The following is an 18,914-nucleotide window of genomic DNA, read 5'->3' as shown; positions in this document are numbered from 1 at the left end:
TGCATGAACAGAGTGATTACCTCCTAAATGGCAGATAATTGAACAGTGAGACTTCAGGGGCATGATCTATACACCAAAACTGCTTCATTAAGCTAAAGTTGTTTTGGTGATTATCGTGTCCCTTTAATGTTCTCTACAGAAACAATTCATCCCTATTATTAATAGGTATGTACAATGGCAGACTGACAACACTGTGGGACGTTGAGAGGGCATTGGTCAGTAGATGTCTATTTTACATTAAAGGACTGTCAAAGCACCATAATGATTACAACTCCTTTTAGTGAAACATGGTGCAAGGAGTCTTTGGGTAATCCTTTCCAACTTTTTTGTCAAACTGTCTTCAAGTAGTTTAACAAAATTGGGGTTCTGTAGGCACCTAGCCTGGCTTCTGCCTGCCAATCAGTTAGTGCAGAGGTTTCACATCTACATTATCTGACCAAAGTTGTCCAAACCTACATAACAATGGTAGGTTGCAAGATTTTTTACTAAAATAGGAGATGGCACCCAAAGGCTTCTTAAACATTAAACAGTACCATAGGTTGTAGGACACATGGTTATTCTGTTCTTTTTGTGATTTCTGTTTTTTTTTTCCAAGTTGTATCGTATGTAAGTTTATGCCATTATATGATGCCATTATGAAGAGGCAATTGAATTGTCTGCTTCTTTCTCACATTGTGTGATAAAATTGTGGCTTAATTTTGTCCCCAAGTGTAGCTTTTTTATAAGCTGCACCATACCCTGGAAACATATCTTCTTTAATGAGCCACAAGAGAAGTAAAAGATAATAGGATCCATACTTGCATTGAATGTGCTTAGAAGAAGGGCATATACTCTCCATTTTGGGCTTTCTCCTTCAATAAATCCGACAATATGAGACACATTATAGGGCAAGAAACAAACCATAAAAGTGATCATAGTGGCCACTGACAGCCCAATTGCTCTAAGTTTTCTCTTCTTCTTTATTCGAGGTTGCATGGAGAGAATCCTGACAAAGTTAGTGTAGCAGAAGACAGTGACCACCAATGGACCACAATATAGAAGAAGACATATTTCGAATCGAACAGGTAGAAGAACCTGTAATTGAATTGGTGAGAATGTATCGTAACAAGCTGTCATGTTGACAATAGTCATGTTATCTGTTACAAAATGTTCCACAATGTAGACAATGCTACAATGAGCAGTTGCTGTGACCCAGATGATGACACTTGCCACCACAGAATAGATCGGTTTCCTTAATAGCTTGTATTTGATAGGAAATGCAACAGCCAGGTATCGCTCCACACTTATAGCCATAAGAAAAAGTGATGTGATGTATATACTGCTAAAGTACATAAAAGCTGACAAGGGACAGAAGACATAAGGTATGAGCCATCTCATACCAGAGGCAGCTTCCGCCATACGAAATGGAAGGAAAAAGAGAAGTAACAGGTCAGAAATGGTCAAGTTGAAAAGCAAGATATCCACAGGAACGATCTTCTGACTACATTTTTTAACGAGGATACAAAGGGCCATGATGTTTAAAGGAAGACCTGTTACAAACGTTATGATGTAGACAGTCAAGAAGAGTTTTTCCGCTCCTTGAAAGTAAGGCATGACTCGTCTTCAGGAAAATGTATTGATATTTGAAGACTGTGAAACCGCAGCTGGATACTTTCTTACAGCTGATGTCTTTTCTGTGCTCTGCAAAAAGAAATAAAAGACTAAGTCCAGAGGTCAAAATCTTCTTCGGGCCTCACTGTGTCAACCTTTAAAGACCTTTAAAACTCTCTAAACATTTTTCTCCATTCTTTAACTACTACTTAACTCAAACTTTTCTTTTTAAACCTAACATTTCGCCAAAATCTGAATCTGGAATTTAGATATTGCTGATGTCACACAAAGGTAATTGGTCATTAAGTTATTAATTACATTATATAATTACATTATTTTAAAAAAAGTTTTAGCTACAGAAAAACTCTATAAAGCTTCTGATACATTTCATAATAGTCCTGATGACAAGTAGTGCAAATTCTCCTTAATGGGTTAAAGTATTGGCTGCTTGTGCTAAGCATTTCTGTATCTTGTTATCCATCATATAAATTACTTTACATCATTTGCTTGAGTGACAGCTTTAACAGAAAAGCTGATAATGTCCCCACTATTCATTGATGTAACATATTGTAATACAGAATATATCCTGTCACCCTGCTGGGTTTTAGGTTATTTTATATATGTGCTCTGTATTAAAGCGGCAATGGCTAACATTGACTCTGAAGAAGAATATTGATTATATTTGATGCCCATGCAAATAAGACAGGGCCATATATATAGACTAGAGTATGTTATATTCTGCAATAATTAAAGGGACACTATAGTCAACAGGGTTAATGATTGAAATAAAGTTAATTGAAGATGTTAGAGAGCCTAGGTTTTTGTATTTCCCATGATCCTTAGTCATCCTTACCATAGACCGAGCATCATGTGAAATATGGTTGAGAAATAAGTGCAGTTCTTCTGTTAATATGTCCCACTTTATTCTACTGAGGCATTAATGATGGTAAATGAGTATCTTTGGATCTATTTTTGCAATATACTATGAAAATGTGACTCTAACCAGTGACATAGATATATTCTTTTAATTAATACAGTCCACTGATATCTACTCTATGACGGCTATTAATTGCAATGTGCAAACATCGTATTAATTGGATGTGGGACGCAACATCTGCTGCTTGCCTTTAAAGATTTTGCTGAGTGATAGTGCACCTAGCAACATTGTTTTCTCATTGCCTGTATACACAGGATGTTTGAGTATTCCGAGTATCCCTTGTCTTACAAGAGAAGCCATTTGATTGGCAGGTAAACCTATAGCTCCGTAGTCTAACATTTGTGTCACGGGTCGGTCCATAGGTCAAGCTCAAGGTGACTTTAGGCGACATTATCTTTTAATATAATGATCCTTTTACCAGGTTTTAAAAGGAAATGGATTATTTGTTAAATTAAGTACATGTAAAATAATAAGAATAACTCATCTCTTTAGCTGCAGCTGTATACATGCACTTTGGGTCGGAGAGTGCTTGTATTTGACAGATGGAGACTTTTGCACCCCTCGGGTCTCCCCTAAAACTGCTGGTGGTGTAGCTCCGAGGGACCTACTCGTCTCATAGGGAGACACCTTCCCAACTACCCCGACCCTCCCTATTACCTAACCTCTTCAACTTGATTCTCTCCTTCCTATACTTCTTAAGAGTAATAAGGAACAATTATCAACTCTTTACATGAGTATTGCTATTCTATTATTTGTAGAAGATCTTCTTTGTTGGGTGAAGTAGTTATAACGTCTTGCGTTTCTAATGCAATTATAGAATAAACGTCTAATTTGGGGGGAATCGTTAGAATAAATGCTCCTACTTGGCTGTGACTCCCATATGGGTTGGAGAATGTGAATGGCACATTATGGAATCCAATGGATCCCACATTTAAAAAATATATATTTCCTATTATTAATTGTCCAAAACATAAAAGGGAGCCAATTAGCTGGAGCCTCACAGCACTTTGCACGCATTAAATTCCTATGTTTTATTTTCAGTGCCACGGAAGAGAGCAACACACTGTTTTGCTCTCTACTATAGAGATGAAAAGGTTAATGCCACTACACATCTATTCTTACATGCTGGGGCCTCACAGACCCCAGCATTTATATTTTTAATTGATTTGCTAGTGTTAAAGCTGCAGACAAAAGAAAGGTTTCACAGTGTTTGCAGCTATTATCTGCTCTGTTTTGTTTTCTTAGCGTACTGCAAACCCTGCACTTGTACTTTGGAAAATGGACCCACTTAAAATGTGTAAGTCAACTTATGTTCTGTGATACTAAATATCAACTTTTTTATAAAAGCGTGAAACCAATTTAATAAGCTACAGAGGTTCACAGTGCTTGAATTCCAATACTATATAGAATTTGCTTCATCCTAAATGCATGAGAGATTGAAGGGTTATTCCAAACCGTAAAAGTGTTTTATTAAAATACATTTTTTGGTTACAGTAACCCTTCTTGGCATGGTCAGCGAAATCTCACATTAAATCAAGCATAAGGCCAGTTCACCAAGCACCACCTCCATCTTCCCATGTCGTGACCCCCTCACTGGAGAATGTTATTGAGGAGTGGTTGAGGAGAGGACTTGGACAGCATGAAAGATGGAAGCCATGATACCATCGGCCATCTGTTGCCAACAGTGGTGTACCTAGGGTATAACATGCATGGCACATGCCCTGGGCACAACTTAAAGGGGGAGCCACTGATCAGTGTCTCAAAAGACAGTTTGTTTCCCTGCTGGGCTGCCTTGTTGGGAGGACCAGAACTAGCAGTGTGTAATTTGCACCTCCGGTGGGTGGAGACCTCAGTAATGGCTCCCTTGTGGTTCTCTGTCACTGGATATTACCAGTTTGCTCTCTGGCTTGCTGAGTGCCAAACTGCGAGGGAGTGATTACTGAGGTCTGCATCCGCCAGTGGTGAAAACCTCCCCTTCCCTTGCTGGAGCATCAGCAAGTCAGGACCCTTGCTAGATGACCAGTCCGAGATAACCTCTGCTGGACCAACTGGGAGTATGACCCCCACATTGGACAACCAGATATCACCCTTCCTTTAAGATAGACAAGCAGGAGGGGGCTACACAGAGTACGGCTACACAAATGACACACATTTCCTACAGCCCCAACACATCACACACACACACCACACATATAACACACAGTCAATCTCCCTCCTCCCCCACCACCCCCCAAACACACACAATGCATACAGCTTGTATTTCCGCGCCAATTTTAGAGTTTTTATTAGATGGGTGTCAGATACTTGGATGACGGCCAAGAAGGTCGCAATTTCAGTGCTTTCCATAGGTTCTATTTTCAGTAGATATGCCTCTGGTCACCAGCATGCTACGTGTGCTGAATACAGGACACCAAATATGCAAAGAATTAACCTCAGCCAGCTTGGAACCACCAATGCCACCGCCAGAGGAGTATTTACAACTATGGCAGCAATGGACTTTAACGCTATATGTGCAGTGTTTCTTTAAGAATACACGCTCCAAGCACCATAATCACTTCAAAAAACCAGATAGATAATTGATTAGAACTTTATTAAAATAAGCCTTTTTTTCCTATGGATTTTATAGATGTTGACATTGGATAATGAGTATAAGGACCTTATTTTCGACTTACACTTCCTCCTTTTGTGTTTACTCTGCTGTAATTGATTTCTGTTTAGAAGATGAATTACCGCAAAGTCTAATTTCTTCCGATAAGGCTGTGATAAGACCGGTGTAAGAATAAATTGCTTCTGGTGATAATTTACTCAGTTTACTTAAACAAAGCTACGAGAGAGGAAGCTCTATATGATCCTGTAGGTAAAACAAAAGAGATCACACAGGGTTAATGATTAAACTTGGAATGCCAGGCGTTCAAAATTAAATCAAAGTGAATGTCAAATAGCCGAACTAGAATAATTCTTCAAGTCATGTTTGCAGTTTGAAGCTATTTTGGCCTTTTCTTAAATTCACTATGATTTCCTGACAAGTTACACTGCGTTGAATAATTGTATGTGTTGCTAAAATGTTCTGAGGGTGAGATTTTCAGGGTTATTCACTAAAGTGAGAAATCAAAGTCAGTGGCATACTAAGGGGGAAGCGGGGAGGGCGGTCCGCCCCGGGTGCCATCAGGCAGGGGGGTGCCACCAGGGCTGGCCAGGCTTGGGGGTCAGTGAGCTGTGTGGCTGCACCAGGTGCCATAGCAGCAGGAGCGCTGGGCAGGCGACACAGCTCACACACGCAGGGGCTGGGAGCAGGAGACCTGGCTGCACGGCGAGTTGGGGGCGGAGCTAAAACGGCCGTGGGGGCAGAGCCAAGCTGGGTGTGGAGGCGGAGCTAAATGCAGCCTCTTGCTGCTGCACACAGAGGGGAAGCAGGAAGGAGTCCCTGCTTCCCCACTACAGCACAGCAGGGACTGAATCCACTCCTCCTCCAGCCCAAGCTTACAGTAAGTGAGAGAGTGTGTGCTGTGTGTAACTGTGATTGTGACTGTCTTTGACTGTGTGTGTGTGTTGTGTGTGTGTGTGATTATATGTGATTGTCTGTGTGACTCTGTGTGTGTGAGACTATCTGTGATTGTGTGTGTGTGTGTGTGTGACTGTGTGTGTGTGTGTGTGTGTGTGTAACTGTCTGCCTGTTATTGTGTGTGTGTATGTGTGACTGTGTGACTGCCTGCCTATGAATGTGTTTGTGTATATATGTCATTATGTGTGTATCTCTGTGTATGTGTTTAGTAGATAGCTCCCTTATTTGGTGACTGTCTGACTGTGTGTGCGAATGTCTGCCTGTGTGTGTGTGTGTGTGTGTGTATGTGTGTGAGAGACTGTCTGCTTGTGATGGTGTGTGACTGTCTGCCTGTGATTGTGTGTGTGTGTGTGTGTGTGTGTGTGACTGTCTGCCTGTGATTGTGTGTGACTGTCTGTGACTGTGTGTGTATGTGTGACTGTCTGCCTGTGATTGTGTGTGTGTGACTGTCTGCCTGGGATTGTGTGTGTGACTGTCTGTGACTGTGTGTGTATGTGTGACTGTCTGCCTGTAATTGTGTGTGTGACTGTCTGCCTGGGATTGTGTGTGTGTGTGACTGTCTGCCTGGGATTTTGTGTGTGTGTGTGACTGTCTGTGACTGTGTGTGTGTATGTGTGACTGTTTTCCTTTGTGACTGTCTGACTGTGATTGCGTGCGTGTGTGTGACTGTCTGTGACTGTGTGTGTATATGTGTGACTGTCTGCCTGTGACTGGGTGTTGGACTGTCTGCCTGTAACTGTGTGTGAGTGACTGTGTGTGGGACTGTGTGCATCTGACTGTGTCTGACGGTCTTCCCCTGCAGTGAGCCGGGATATGGTGTCATCACGGCCTCTGTGTCATTACAGGGCGTGCAAGGGCGTGCAAGGCGTGCAAGGGCGTGCAGGAAGAGCACAGAGATCCCAGCGGCAACCAATGACCACCAGGGACTGACGATCCACTCCAGCCCTTCTAGAGCAAGGTAGGGAGGCTGGGTGGACCTCTTATTTATGAAATGTTTGTGTGTGTATGTGATTATGTGTCTGTGATTGTATGTGTGTAGGTCTGTGGTTGTGTTTGTGTATATCTGTGATTATGTGTGTGATTGTGTGTATCTCTGTGTATGTGTTTAGTAGATAGCTCCCTTATTTGGTGTCCTTAAATATTGCAATCTAATATAAGGATAACAAATATGGGATTTATCTACTAAACAACTGAAAATAAGAAAATGGCTTTTTTAATTTTGATCCTTTAGCTGTTTAGTAGATAATTCCCTGAATTGGTGCCCGTATGCGAGATTTCCATATTTAAAGATACCAAATGAGGGTGCTGTTTAGCAGATAGTTCCCTTATTTGGTGTCCTTAGATATGGCAAGCCCACATAAGGATAGCAAATAGGGGAGTTATCTGCTAAACAAAGATCAAAGTTAAGAGGTGTCAGCTAGCACACAACAAGAAATCTGGGTGGCTAATGTGAATTATATGCAAATGTGTTGTCAGATGCCAGCATGCAGAGCACAGTGTTTCTGCGTGTGTGTATATGTATCTGCATGTGTGTATGTCCGTGTATGTGTATATGTGTTGACATCTCAAAATCTCGCCAACACTACACACAAATACACTAATGCATTTCAACGTCAACACTACATACAAATCCCACCATTATATATAACCACATCACTGCATTCAAATACCACACAACACACAAATGCATGCTTGCATTCAAACACCAACACTACATACAAACACACCCCTACATTCACTCACACATACTCCATACAAAAACATGCATACATTCACACACAAACACTGCTCAGTGCTAAATACATTGAACAATGTCTTGGTTTTTTTTTACATTTAAAGTTGAGGGGGGTACCAAAAATAGGACATGCCCCGGGTGCCAAATGCTCAAAGTGAATCAGAGTGAATTTCAAATTTAAGGCCAGAGTAGCCAAACTGAAATCATAGCTGACGTAGAGAAGTTTTCCAGTTCTGCTATTTTGACCTTAACTTTGATTTTCACGTTAGTAAATATACCCTGTCTATAAAGTTATGTGTCAGACATTGGCATGCCGAGCATTATAGGAATTGTAGTCATTTAACATTCGAGGGCAGATACTCCTTCTGTAATAGTTATCATTCACATCATTTTAACTTAACATGTTACAGTCTGTGATTATGATATATATATATAATAGCACAAATAGTCCTGTACAGTTTATTTGCATCTTAAAATAAATGCGTTTTTAAAAAAAATCAGATTTGTAACTATTTTTAAGACCTGGGCGAGCATAATAAATCAATGTAAAGAAATTAAAAAAATATATCCGAGAATGATAATTGAACCCCAAACGCAACTAAACTTCAAATTTGAAATTCGTACAATCGAGTTATCTTTAAGAAGCACTTAGAAAACTTCTCCTGAACTTTATTCGTTTATTTCATCTGCCTCTCCTACACCTGACCAGCTCATGGCACAAAATCAGCTGGTCCACATACAAATACTTGTAGATATTTGATTTCTCTTCATGTTGATACATGACATACAGTTCACATGTTTATTGACATAAAGTTGTCGACCCGGTCGATTTCACTCTAAGCAGACACAGTCAGGTCCTTATCACAAGCAGAGTGCAATTTAAATACTACAAGCAGCTTTCTCATAGTCTGAAAGCTTTATATAAAATAACAAAGTTTCTCTCTAGTAAAGATATTTTTCAACCTAATGTCTTTTTGAAAAAAAATTTTTAATCAAATTATTAAAAATTCCCTCCATAATAAAGTTCAAGATAACATGATTTACAAAATCTATAGTCAAAGGCAAGTAACAACAAAATGATACTGACCTTAAATACCCGCTGTGTCTCCAAAACAGCTCAAAACTTTCTTTTAAATCCAACTGTGCGTCAATCCACAATCTATGTGAACATGTCTAGAGTTCTCCCAGCTTGATATTAGCTTAATTCTCAAATCGTCAGTAACAGTGTAACCACGAGTAATAATGACTATACACGAAAAGTCCATGAGTCGATTATAAATACCTAATGGTTTCTGTGTTTACTAATAATTTCAATTTGTAATTTAAACAGGAAGACAAATCAATCGACGTGTCAAACTAAATTCTCCATATTCCTCGTGTAGGACATGTCTTTACAATAACAGCTCGGTGTAAAGTTTATTAACTTATCTCAATCTGCAGTGATGCCTGCTGTCTTTTATTGAATCTGGGTCCACCCATTAGGAGGGGTTTCAATCATGATGTATCTTTGTTTATATTATGTGTGTACAGTGAAATTTGTCATAATAAACCTGACATAACCAATTAGGAAAATATTCGTCTTTAGTATGTCAGTGACACAGTTGAGTTTTACGTGTTGGTTTTTTATTTTTTATTTTTTTTAGAAACACATTCTGAGGGGGATAGTTTTTGGGAACCGTGTTCTTTATCTGACATAGTCTAGTGTTACAATACTTCTCCTACGAGTGTAGATCTTCCTGCATCAAAAGTTGGCTTAATTATAATGCAGCAATGTTAGTCTTATACATATTACAAGGAACACATTGTCTGTTAGCTTGGGATATTCATCATTTCATACTAGGAATGACTCCCAATTAGACCACAGGTTACAGAAAACTGTCCACCATTGGTATACAAAGGGGTGCCTTCCAGAAACAGCTCCCACCTGCACGGCATTGAGACCGACGTTCTAGAACAGCTACTAGGCAAAACTTTGGCCACCTCAGCTGTAGACCGTGTTTATCTGCAGAACTTCATTTATGCATGGAAGTCATGCCATATCCTAGCTATAAATGTTCTTATATGACGTTGACAGCCTTCAGCTCATCCACTGAATCAGTGAGTCCAGGTGGAGAAGGATACCAATAATTCCTAAGATTTTCTATTACGTTTCTATTACATATCCCCTATATTTGCTTGCTATGTCCAAAAAATGAAATTAATAGAACAGTGCAGACTACTATATTTATCTTTTTTTTTTTAATTCTTTATTTTTGTTGTGCATTATTATTCAGTCACATGGTAGCAAGAACATGTCATTGTATAACTTTATAACATCAAAAATGCAAGTATTTTTCTTCAAACATGTCAGAGGTACTGCACGTTTTTTTTTTTAAAGGTCTAAAGTGCGGGTTACTTATATAACAGTCTAATGTATAACAAGGAGTACAGTGCAGCATAGAGGGGAGGGCTGGTAGCCTTAGGCCTGGGGGGCAAAACCAGTCAAGTGGCCGATTGCGCCACCAAATCAGTTCACCATCCATGCCCACCTTTTTCTGGTTTTATAATGGATATTGATGTTATGCTAATCAGTAGCTCTTTGCCATACCCACTTCTTCACGGCTCTGACTTTCAATGTTGTCAGAGCACAGGCTGAGAATCTCTGAGCCTGTGCTCTGACTCACTAACTGAGCGCCGGAACCACGAGGGAGAGGATTTGATCTGACTGCACCTACTGCTGGTGCGCACCAGTGGACCACCAGCGAATCGTTTAAATTAAATATGCTGGTGTACCCAACTTGTGAGCTGTGTTGGCCGCCGGGCGCCTCTGTTGTCATGGCACCCTGCGTGACCGCACAGCTTGCCCACCCTAACGGCTGGCCCTGCTGACACACACTGATGTTACTACTTAGACATCCCTCAATATTAATACAGAGATGAGAGTAAACACCAATAAACTGTGGAAACAGAGCTGATCCCCCCAAATTTATAAAGGTTTGCTTAGAGGATTTATTCAAGATTAAATCATGCCTCCTCCTCTCTCCCCCATGCGCTGCTCTGTAGGCTGGGAGGAAGTGAAGAGTCTCCCAGCACATGTCACAGTCTCCCAGCACAACGCCACCTGTGGCTGCATGGGGAACAGCTGTTTAATGTAATGCTTGCAGGACGGCCAGCTGCCGCAGAAACTCTTTGTTTCCGTCTCTGCAAAGGGCTCTAGGCACTGCTTGTTGTGAGTGTGAGCCACTGTAAATTAGGGGCAGAGGGCACTTGCACTGCAGTCAAGACGGGTCTGGGCAGGAGGAGAGTGCAGTGCAATCAGTGCACTCCCCTCCTGTGGGTCACCAGTAGACTGGTGCACCTGCCCAGGATCAGAGCCGGTGCAAGGATTTTTGCCGCCCTAGACAAAATATAAATTTGCCGCCCCCCCATGTGATATCACAATGCCCCACCCATATGATCTGCCATATGAACTAACGCCAGTGCTGCACACAGTGTGTGTTTACATTAAAAAGCCTGCAGGGACCAGCTATAGACACCAGAACCACTTCATTAAGCTATAGTGTCCCTTTAATGTGAGGTAAATTATAGATTAGTGTCACTAATAAAATACTAGATTGCCTACTTACAATTAGATGAGGATGATGATGGGCTGCAGTTTGGCTCCACTGGTCTGGTGTAGAACAGGACCTCTGGAGGCTGTTTGCAACTGTGGTCACAAAATTCAACGTTCTAGGAGAATTGGAAGCAGCTCCATTTTTTGGGGGCCTCTTACACAGCTCAAGGTCTGGGCCCCAGTGCCTGACGGTGAGTATGCCCAGAAGGCCCACTCATAAGTCCACTTATATGTTCCACCCACCCATGAGCTCGCTCACAGGGAGTGGAGTGTGTAGGGGATGTGTTATGTGTTATCTCATTTGTGTGCTTATGGTATGCAGTGTATAGGGATACCAGTTTGTGCAGGTGATGCAGTGTGTTTGTGTGTAGTGGAAGCAGTGTGTATTTGTGTATAAGGGATGTATTATGTGTTTCTGGTTGTGTGTGAGGGATGCATTGTGTGAATCTGTGTTTGTATGCATAAGGGATGCAAGGTGTGTGTCTGTATGTGTGTGCATTGAGTGTAAGAGATGCATTGTGTTTCTGTGTGTATGTAAGAAAAACAGTGTGTGTGTTTGCATGTGTGTGTAAGGGTTTGCATTGTATGTTTCTGTGTATGTGTGCAAATGATGCATTGTCTTTGTGTGTAAGGTTTGCATTGTGTGTGTGTGTAAGGGTTGCATTGTGTGTGTGTGTAATGGGTGCATTGTGTGTTTCTCTGTGTGTAAGTGAAGCATGTTCTGTTTCTGTGTATGTATAGGGATGCATTGTGTGTATGTATAGGGGTGCATTGTGTGTTTCTGTGTATGCATAGGGATGCATTGTGTGTGTGTGTGTGTGTGTGTGCGCGCGCGTGTAGTGTTAAAGAGCTCCCTGTCTTGCCCCCTGTCCTATAGAGCTATCCCTTCTGTCCCTTAGAGCTCTCCCCTGCCCCTTAGTGGTCTCTCCTCTCCCCCACCCTCCCCTAGCGGTCTCTTCTCACACTCACCCACCCTCCCTGTGCTCTTCTCATCCCCCCTCCACCCTCCCTGTGTTCTTCTCACTCCTCCCTCTGTGTGTTCTCACCCCCCGTGTTCTTCTTACCCCCTCTCCTCCGTGTTCTTCTTACTCCCCCCCCTTGTTCTTCTTACCCCTTCTTCTTATTACTCCCCCCTTCTTCTTAACCCTCCTACTTCTTCTTACCCCCTCTTCTTCTTCTTACCCCCTCTTCTTCTTCTTCTTCTTACCCCATTCTTCTTCTTACCCCATTCTTCTTCTTACCCCATTCTTCTTCTTACCCCCCTTCTTCTTCTTACTCCCCCCTCTTCTTCTTACTCCCCCCTTCTTCTTCTTACCCCCCTCTTTTTCTTATCTCCCCTCCTTCTTACTTCCCCCTTCTTCTTACTCTCCCCCCTCCCCTCTTCTTACTCTCCCCCCACCCCTCTTCTTACTCTCCCCCCTCCCCTCTTCTTACTCTCCCCCCCGCCCCTCTTCTTACTCTCCCCCCTCCCCTCTTCTTACTCTCCCCCCCTCCCCTCTTCTTACTCTCCCCCCTCCCCTCTTCTTACTCTCCCCCCTCCCCTCTTCTTACTCTCCCCCCCTCCCCTCTTCTTACTCTCCCCCCTCTTCTTACTCTCCCCCCCTCCCCTCTTCTTACTCTCCCCCCCTCTTCTTACTCTCCCCCCCTCCCCTCTTCTTACTCCCCCCCTCCCCTCTTCTTACTCCCCCCCTCCCCTCTTCTTACTCCCCCCCCTCCCCTCTTCTTACTCCCCCCCCTCCCCTCTTCTTACTCCCCCCCTCCCCTCTTCTTACTCTCCCCCCTCTCCTCTTCTTACTCCCCCCCTCCCCTCTTCTTACTCTCCCCCCTCCCCTCTTCTTACTCTCCCCCCCTCCCCTCTTTTTACTCCTCCCCCCTCCCCTATTTTTACTCCTCCCCCCCCCCTTCTTCTTACCCCCTCCCCTGTAGGTGGCCGAGCTGCACTCCGGTCCGCGGTCCCGGCCGGAGTGATAGGAAGGTGCTCAGTGTGCACCTTCCTGTCAGTCCGGCCGGGTACAGGAAACAGAAACTCCTGTTCCGCGCGGAACAGGAGTTTCTGTTTCCTGTACCCGGCCGGACTGACAGGAAGTGCACACTCAGTGTGCACCTTCCTATCACTCCGGCCGGGACCGCAGACCGGAGTGCAGCTCGGCCACCTACAGGGGAGGGGAGGGAGGGAAAAGCAGCTGCAGCCGCCGAGCGCTCTTTACAGAGCGCTCGGCGGCTGCAGCATTTAAAGGGCCGGCCCGCTGCGGCCGGTCCTAAAATAATTTCGGGCGGCCTGGGGGGCAATTGCCTCCCTGCCCCCCGGCCCAGCCCGCCCCTGGCAGCATATATGGTAAACAAAGATTGTGGTATTGCCTTGCAAGTGGACCATTTGTCCTAAGCTGAGGTGTATCAGAGTGTGTCTATGTTTGTATTGATGGGCAGGTGTTGAGTGGCGCTTCGGTGTGGCGATGTGGGGTCTAGTGTTGAGGCATCTAGCTTATGGTGTCTTTTGTTGGAGTCCTTATATTTGTGTTGGTCCTAGGGGAGACAACTATATTTATCTTGATCTTTGAACTTCTTTGAACTTCTTCTTCCCCAGTCAGTCATTATTTTAACCTCTGCCCTTTGCACTTGTCAGTAAGGACAGAGATCATAGAGAAAGAAGGAGAAGCAGAAATAATGTTTCTGGTCTTTCTCCTCCAATGAAATGTGTGCCCTGGTTGTGCCTGGAATAAACTGGATCGATGAATCCATCTTTAACATACATTTAAAAGAAACCAGGCCATCATATGAAAAATAATTCTCAGCGTTCCATTCTATGGTGTATTTTACAGAGAATTGACAACAACCATTTTATCACATACTTTGTAGAACAATCATTTGTCATAACATTTTTGCACAAATTGCAGGAAGGATGTGTATATGAAATGATAAAGAATTGACTGTAATCCTCTCTGTCCTCACTCCTCACTCTATGTCTCTGAAACAACGCTGAATTTATTTCTTGTGAAATATAGTTTTCTTTGGTTTTACTGTATGTACTGGGGCTGATGTGTACTGTGGTCATTGATGCCGCCCAGGAATGGCAGGAGTTTGAGCGCAATTTGTATTAACTTTTGTATCACACAGCCTGGTTACAGTGCTGCCGCCCACCCCATGTGTTCCCTATAAAGGGTTAATAAGTATCTAAGGGTTTAGAAAAAAAAACCTCTTGTAACGGATCGCCTGGCACCCCGACTTGGTACCTCCGTTAATGGATGCTCCTAGTGCTTCCTGAGGACTCCAAGCACTCTGGCAGACACCACAATCACTGAATCCGAGAAACCTTTTAAATTCTCCCAAGCATATGAATGCTGTAGACCATTGAATAGGAACCATACGAATAGGCTTGTACTCCTAGCAGTCAACTGGAACAGCATGCAATAAATCCTTCCCCCAATAATGAGACGACACATCACTTTGAGGGTTAAACAGGAACTCTCTGGCTGCTAGCTGGCAGCCCTTTTTATTAGGTGCTCCCATGAAGGGGAGGGACACACACAGTAACGTACATTAACCAATCACACAATAGTTACATCCCACACATAGCCCTCCACTCTACCTGTAAACTAATTATCTGTACACACAGGAAAATACAATTATCATAGGTAGGGAAAATACAGTTTTTACACAACATTCATAACTCCCAAAATATACATCACATTCGCATAAAAATACATATTCACAATCAATCCATTCAGGGGAACAACATACTCAAAAATCATACGAATTGGACCAGGGGTTCAAAAGTTAGTACAAATGTGCATTTGACCTTCTGGAAGCATGGTTTTACAGGGCCCTCTATCCTGGAGACAATGGGGGGAAGTAATCCAATTATCTAGGACTAGAGGCAGACTCCATTAACCACATGGTTGCAAAACGACATAAAACACTTTAAAATACATAAAGTCACATTCTACACATAACACACAGACATTTCACCTATCCCCAGATAGCTGGGATCTGAGCGCACAAAACTACCGAATAGCGCGCAGATCCTATTCACACAGTACAATTGCCATGGAGCTAAAGTCTTTCCCATAGTCTTTCATTATATGAATAGGCTCCATGGTATAGCTATCTGGGGTATCACAATCCCAAAAAGTCCCAATATGTCCATCGATGATTTTAAAAGGGCCAGTAGCAGCAATATAACGTACAATATGCCCCAAATAACCCAGGGGCCATAGTCAGCAGGTAGGAGGCTAGCAAACAGGCTTCTCCAGGACCCAGTGGCGAGGTTGGTTTCACCACATTTCTCCCCTTTTCCAAACAGACTAACAGGGTACCTGACCTCTTGCCGGTCAGTGCCCTTGTTAGTCCAGCAGCCCACCCACAAGACAGAAACAGCAGTACAGCCCACCCGCAATAAATGGTTAATACACCTGGGTAAGGGAGAATCTTGTCCATGTCCAGGTGCCTTACCACAGCTGTGTGGGGGACTGGTAGGCTGCCTTGGTGGGTTGCTGAGGGGGCAGAGACCAGCGGTACTCTGTCCTGGTGCCAGCACTACCACGGGAGTAGTCTGGTTGGAGCCTGGTTGCTGGAGACCGACTGTCTCCTCTTTAGCTGCACAGCTCTGCTGCTGGAGACCGACTGTCTCCCCTTTGGATACATAGCTCCGCTGATGGAGGGGGAGACCGACTGTCTCCCCTTTGTCTAAGCAGCCTTGTTGCTGGGGGACAGGACTGACTGTCCTTACCCCCTGTGCTGTAGGTGCAGAGACCACAGTCCCATCTGCACAGTTGTGGGGCTTACAGTCTCCCCCTGGTACATTAAGCTGCCGCTGGGGAGAGGTGGTAACCAGCTCCTCTCCCATTAGAACACTCTGCCGCTGGGGAGAGGTGGTAACAATCTCCTCTCCCATGCATACTTTCAGTCTTTGTGGAGGGAGACCGACTGTCTCTCCTCCCAATGCAGTGTCCTGCTGCTGGGGAAAGGAGACTGGGCTCTCTATTCCCTGCTGGACACTCTGCCGCTGGGGAAAGGAGACTGGGCTCTCTATTCCCAAAAAATCACACTGCTGCTGGGGGGTAGGACCAACTACCTCTGCCCCCTGTAACTCAGCCTGCCGCTGGGGAGGGAGGACGCTGCTCTCCTCTCCCTGCACTTCACACTGCCTTCCCGGCATATCACTCTGCTGCTGGGGGGTAGGACCAACTACCTCTGTCCCCTGTAACTCAGCCTGCCGCTGGGGAATGGAGACTGGGCTCCCAATTCCCTGCAATTCACACTGCCGCTGGGGAATGGAGACTGGGCTCCCAATTCCCAACAAATCACACTGCCGCTGGGAGGGAGGACGGCCCCTTCAGCTCCCTTTAACTTGGGCGCAGAGACCACGGTCCCATCTGCGCTGGTGTGGGGCTTACTGTCTCCCCTTGGTGTGCTAAGCTGCCGCTGGGGAGAGGGGGTAACAAACTCCTCTCCCTTACACACTTTCAGCCGCTGGGGAGCAGGGCTGACCCTCTGTACTCCCTGTAGGCAGGGCGCAGAGACCACAGTCCCATCTGCGCTGGTGTGGGGCTTACTGTCTCCCCTTGGTGTGCTAAGCTGCCGCTGGGGAGAGGGGGTAACAAACTCCTCTCCCTTACACACTTTCAGCCGCTGGGGAGCAGGGCTGACCCTCTGTACTCCCTGTAGGCAGGGCGCAGAGACCACGGTCCCATCTGCACTGGTGAGGGGCTTACTGTCTCCCCTTGGTGAGCTGTGCTGCCGCTGGGGAGAGGGAATAACAAACTCCTCTCCCTTACACACCTTCAGCCGCTGGGGAGAGGGGATAACAGGCTCCTCTCCCTGCACCGTAGACTGCCGCTGGGGAGCAAGAACGGCACCTTCAGCTCCCTGTAACGCACACTGCCGCTGGGGATCTGGGCCGACTGCCCAGCATCCCTGTAGGGCCGGTAGAGAGACCGCAGTCCCATCTTCACCTGCCATCTGTGGGTCTTCCCAGGACCAATCCGTGAGGCCCCTCAACATTTGTGAGTAAGGGCCACCTGCTTCCCCACCTGGCAACTCTGGCTGCTGCTGGGGATCTGGGCCGGCTGCCCAGCATTCGGTGGGCCCAGTGGAGAGACCTTGGTCCCATCTCTACCTGCCTGTTGTGGTTCCTCACAGGACCAGTCTATGAGGACCCCCACTTCGGGTTCCTCCCGCCGCCTCAGGGAAAGACCGCTAACCTCCTCGGATGCAGCCTCTACTCGGCTGCTGTAACGCTCCTGCTGCTGAGCATACTTCCTCTCTTTTGCCAACCGGAATTCTCGGTCCAGCCTTGTGTTTCGCTCGGCCATGACCTGGTTCCAGATCACCCGGCGTGTCTCCATGGGTATATCATCCCCATACTCGGCCACTCGCTGCCTCACCTCGGCCAGCCAATCATCTCCAGAGCCAGAACCTTCCATACTTGTCTGCTCCCAGGGGCGCTGCACGACTGCTAGCGTTGCCCTCAATTTGTAAATCCAAACAGTGTCTCTGAGCTGCTTTACCTCACACTAGGACGCCATCCCACCGCTGCCACCAATGTAACGGATCGCCTGGCACCCCGACTTGGTACCTCCGTTAATGGATGCTCCTAGTGCTTCCTGAGGACTCCAAGCACTCTGGCAGACACCACAATCACCGAATCCGAGAAACCTTTTAAATTCTCCCAAGCATATGAATGCTGTAGACCATTGAATAGGAACCATACGAATAGGCTTGTACTCCTAGCAGTCAACTGGAACAGCATGCAATAAATCCTTCCCCCAATAATGAGACGACACATCACTTTGAGGGTTAAACAGGAACTCTCTGGCTGCTAGCTTGCAGCCCTTTTTATTAGGTGCTCCCATGAAGGGGAGGGACACACACAGTAACGTACATTAACCAATCACACAATAGTTACATCCCACACATAGCCCTCCCCTCTACCTGTAAACTAATTATCTGTACACACAGGAAAATACAATTATCATAGGTAGGGAAAATACAGTTTTTACACAACATTCATAACTCCCAAAATATAGATCACATTCGCATAAAAATACATATTCACAATCAATCCATTCAGGGGAACAACATACTCAAAAATCATACGAATTGGACCAGGGGTCCAATTAAAATACATAAAGACACATTCTACACATAACACCCAGACATTTCACCTATCCCCAGATAGCTGGGATCTGAGCGCACAAAACTACCGAATAGCGCGCAGATCCTATTCACACAGTACAATTGCCATGGAGCTAAAGTCTTTCCCATAGTCTTTCATTATATGAATAGGCTCCATGGTATAGCTATCTGGGGTATCACAATCCCAAAAAGTCCCAATATGTCCATCGATGATTTTAAAAGGGCCAGTAGCAGCAATATAACGTACAATATGCCCCAAATAACCCAGGGGCCATAGTCAGCAGGTAGGAGGCTAGCAAACAGGCTTCTCCAGGGCCCAGTGGCGAGGTTGGTTTCGCCACACCTCTCTGTATCATTAGAGATA

At 44.8% G+C, this 18,914-nt stretch overlaps 2 protein-coding genes across 2 annotated transcripts in view; both read right to left on the bottom strand.

The window, feature by feature from the left end:
* Positions 1–633: 633 nt before the first annotated feature.
* LOC134576742 (free fatty acid receptor 3-like) lies at positions 634–1,593 on the bottom strand. Its single transcript, XM_063435456.1, has one exon. It carries the CDS (start codon positions 1,591–1,593, stop codon positions 634–636), a length of 960 nt encoding a protein of 319 aa, XP_063291526.1.
* Positions 1,594–1,602: 9 nt separating this feature from the next.
* LOC134576741 (free fatty acid receptor 2-like) overlaps positions 1,603–18,914 on the bottom strand; it is a 32,827-nt gene continuing 15,515 nt past the window's right edge. The window contains exon 2 of the mRNA XM_063435455.1: positions 1,603–1,680. Coding sequence (XP_063291525.1) covers positions 1,603–1,680 — 78 coding nt within the window. The remainder of the gene's footprint in view (positions 1,681–18,914) is intronic.

This window comes from Pelobates fuscus, chromosome 11 (assembly GCF_036172605.1).
Source record: "Pelobates fuscus isolate aPelFus1 chromosome 11, aPelFus1.pri, whole genome shotgun sequence".
NCBI lineage: Eukaryota > Metazoa > Chordata > Amphibia > Anura > Pelobatidae > Pelobates > Pelobates fuscus.
This window is presented reverse-complemented; position numbering and strand designations above follow the sequence as displayed.

Coding starts and splice junctions, on each gene's coding strand:
- LOC134576742 (XM_063435456.1), bottom strand. CDS start 1,593: ATGCCTTACTTTCAAGGAGCGGAAAAACTCTTCTTGACTGTCTACATC.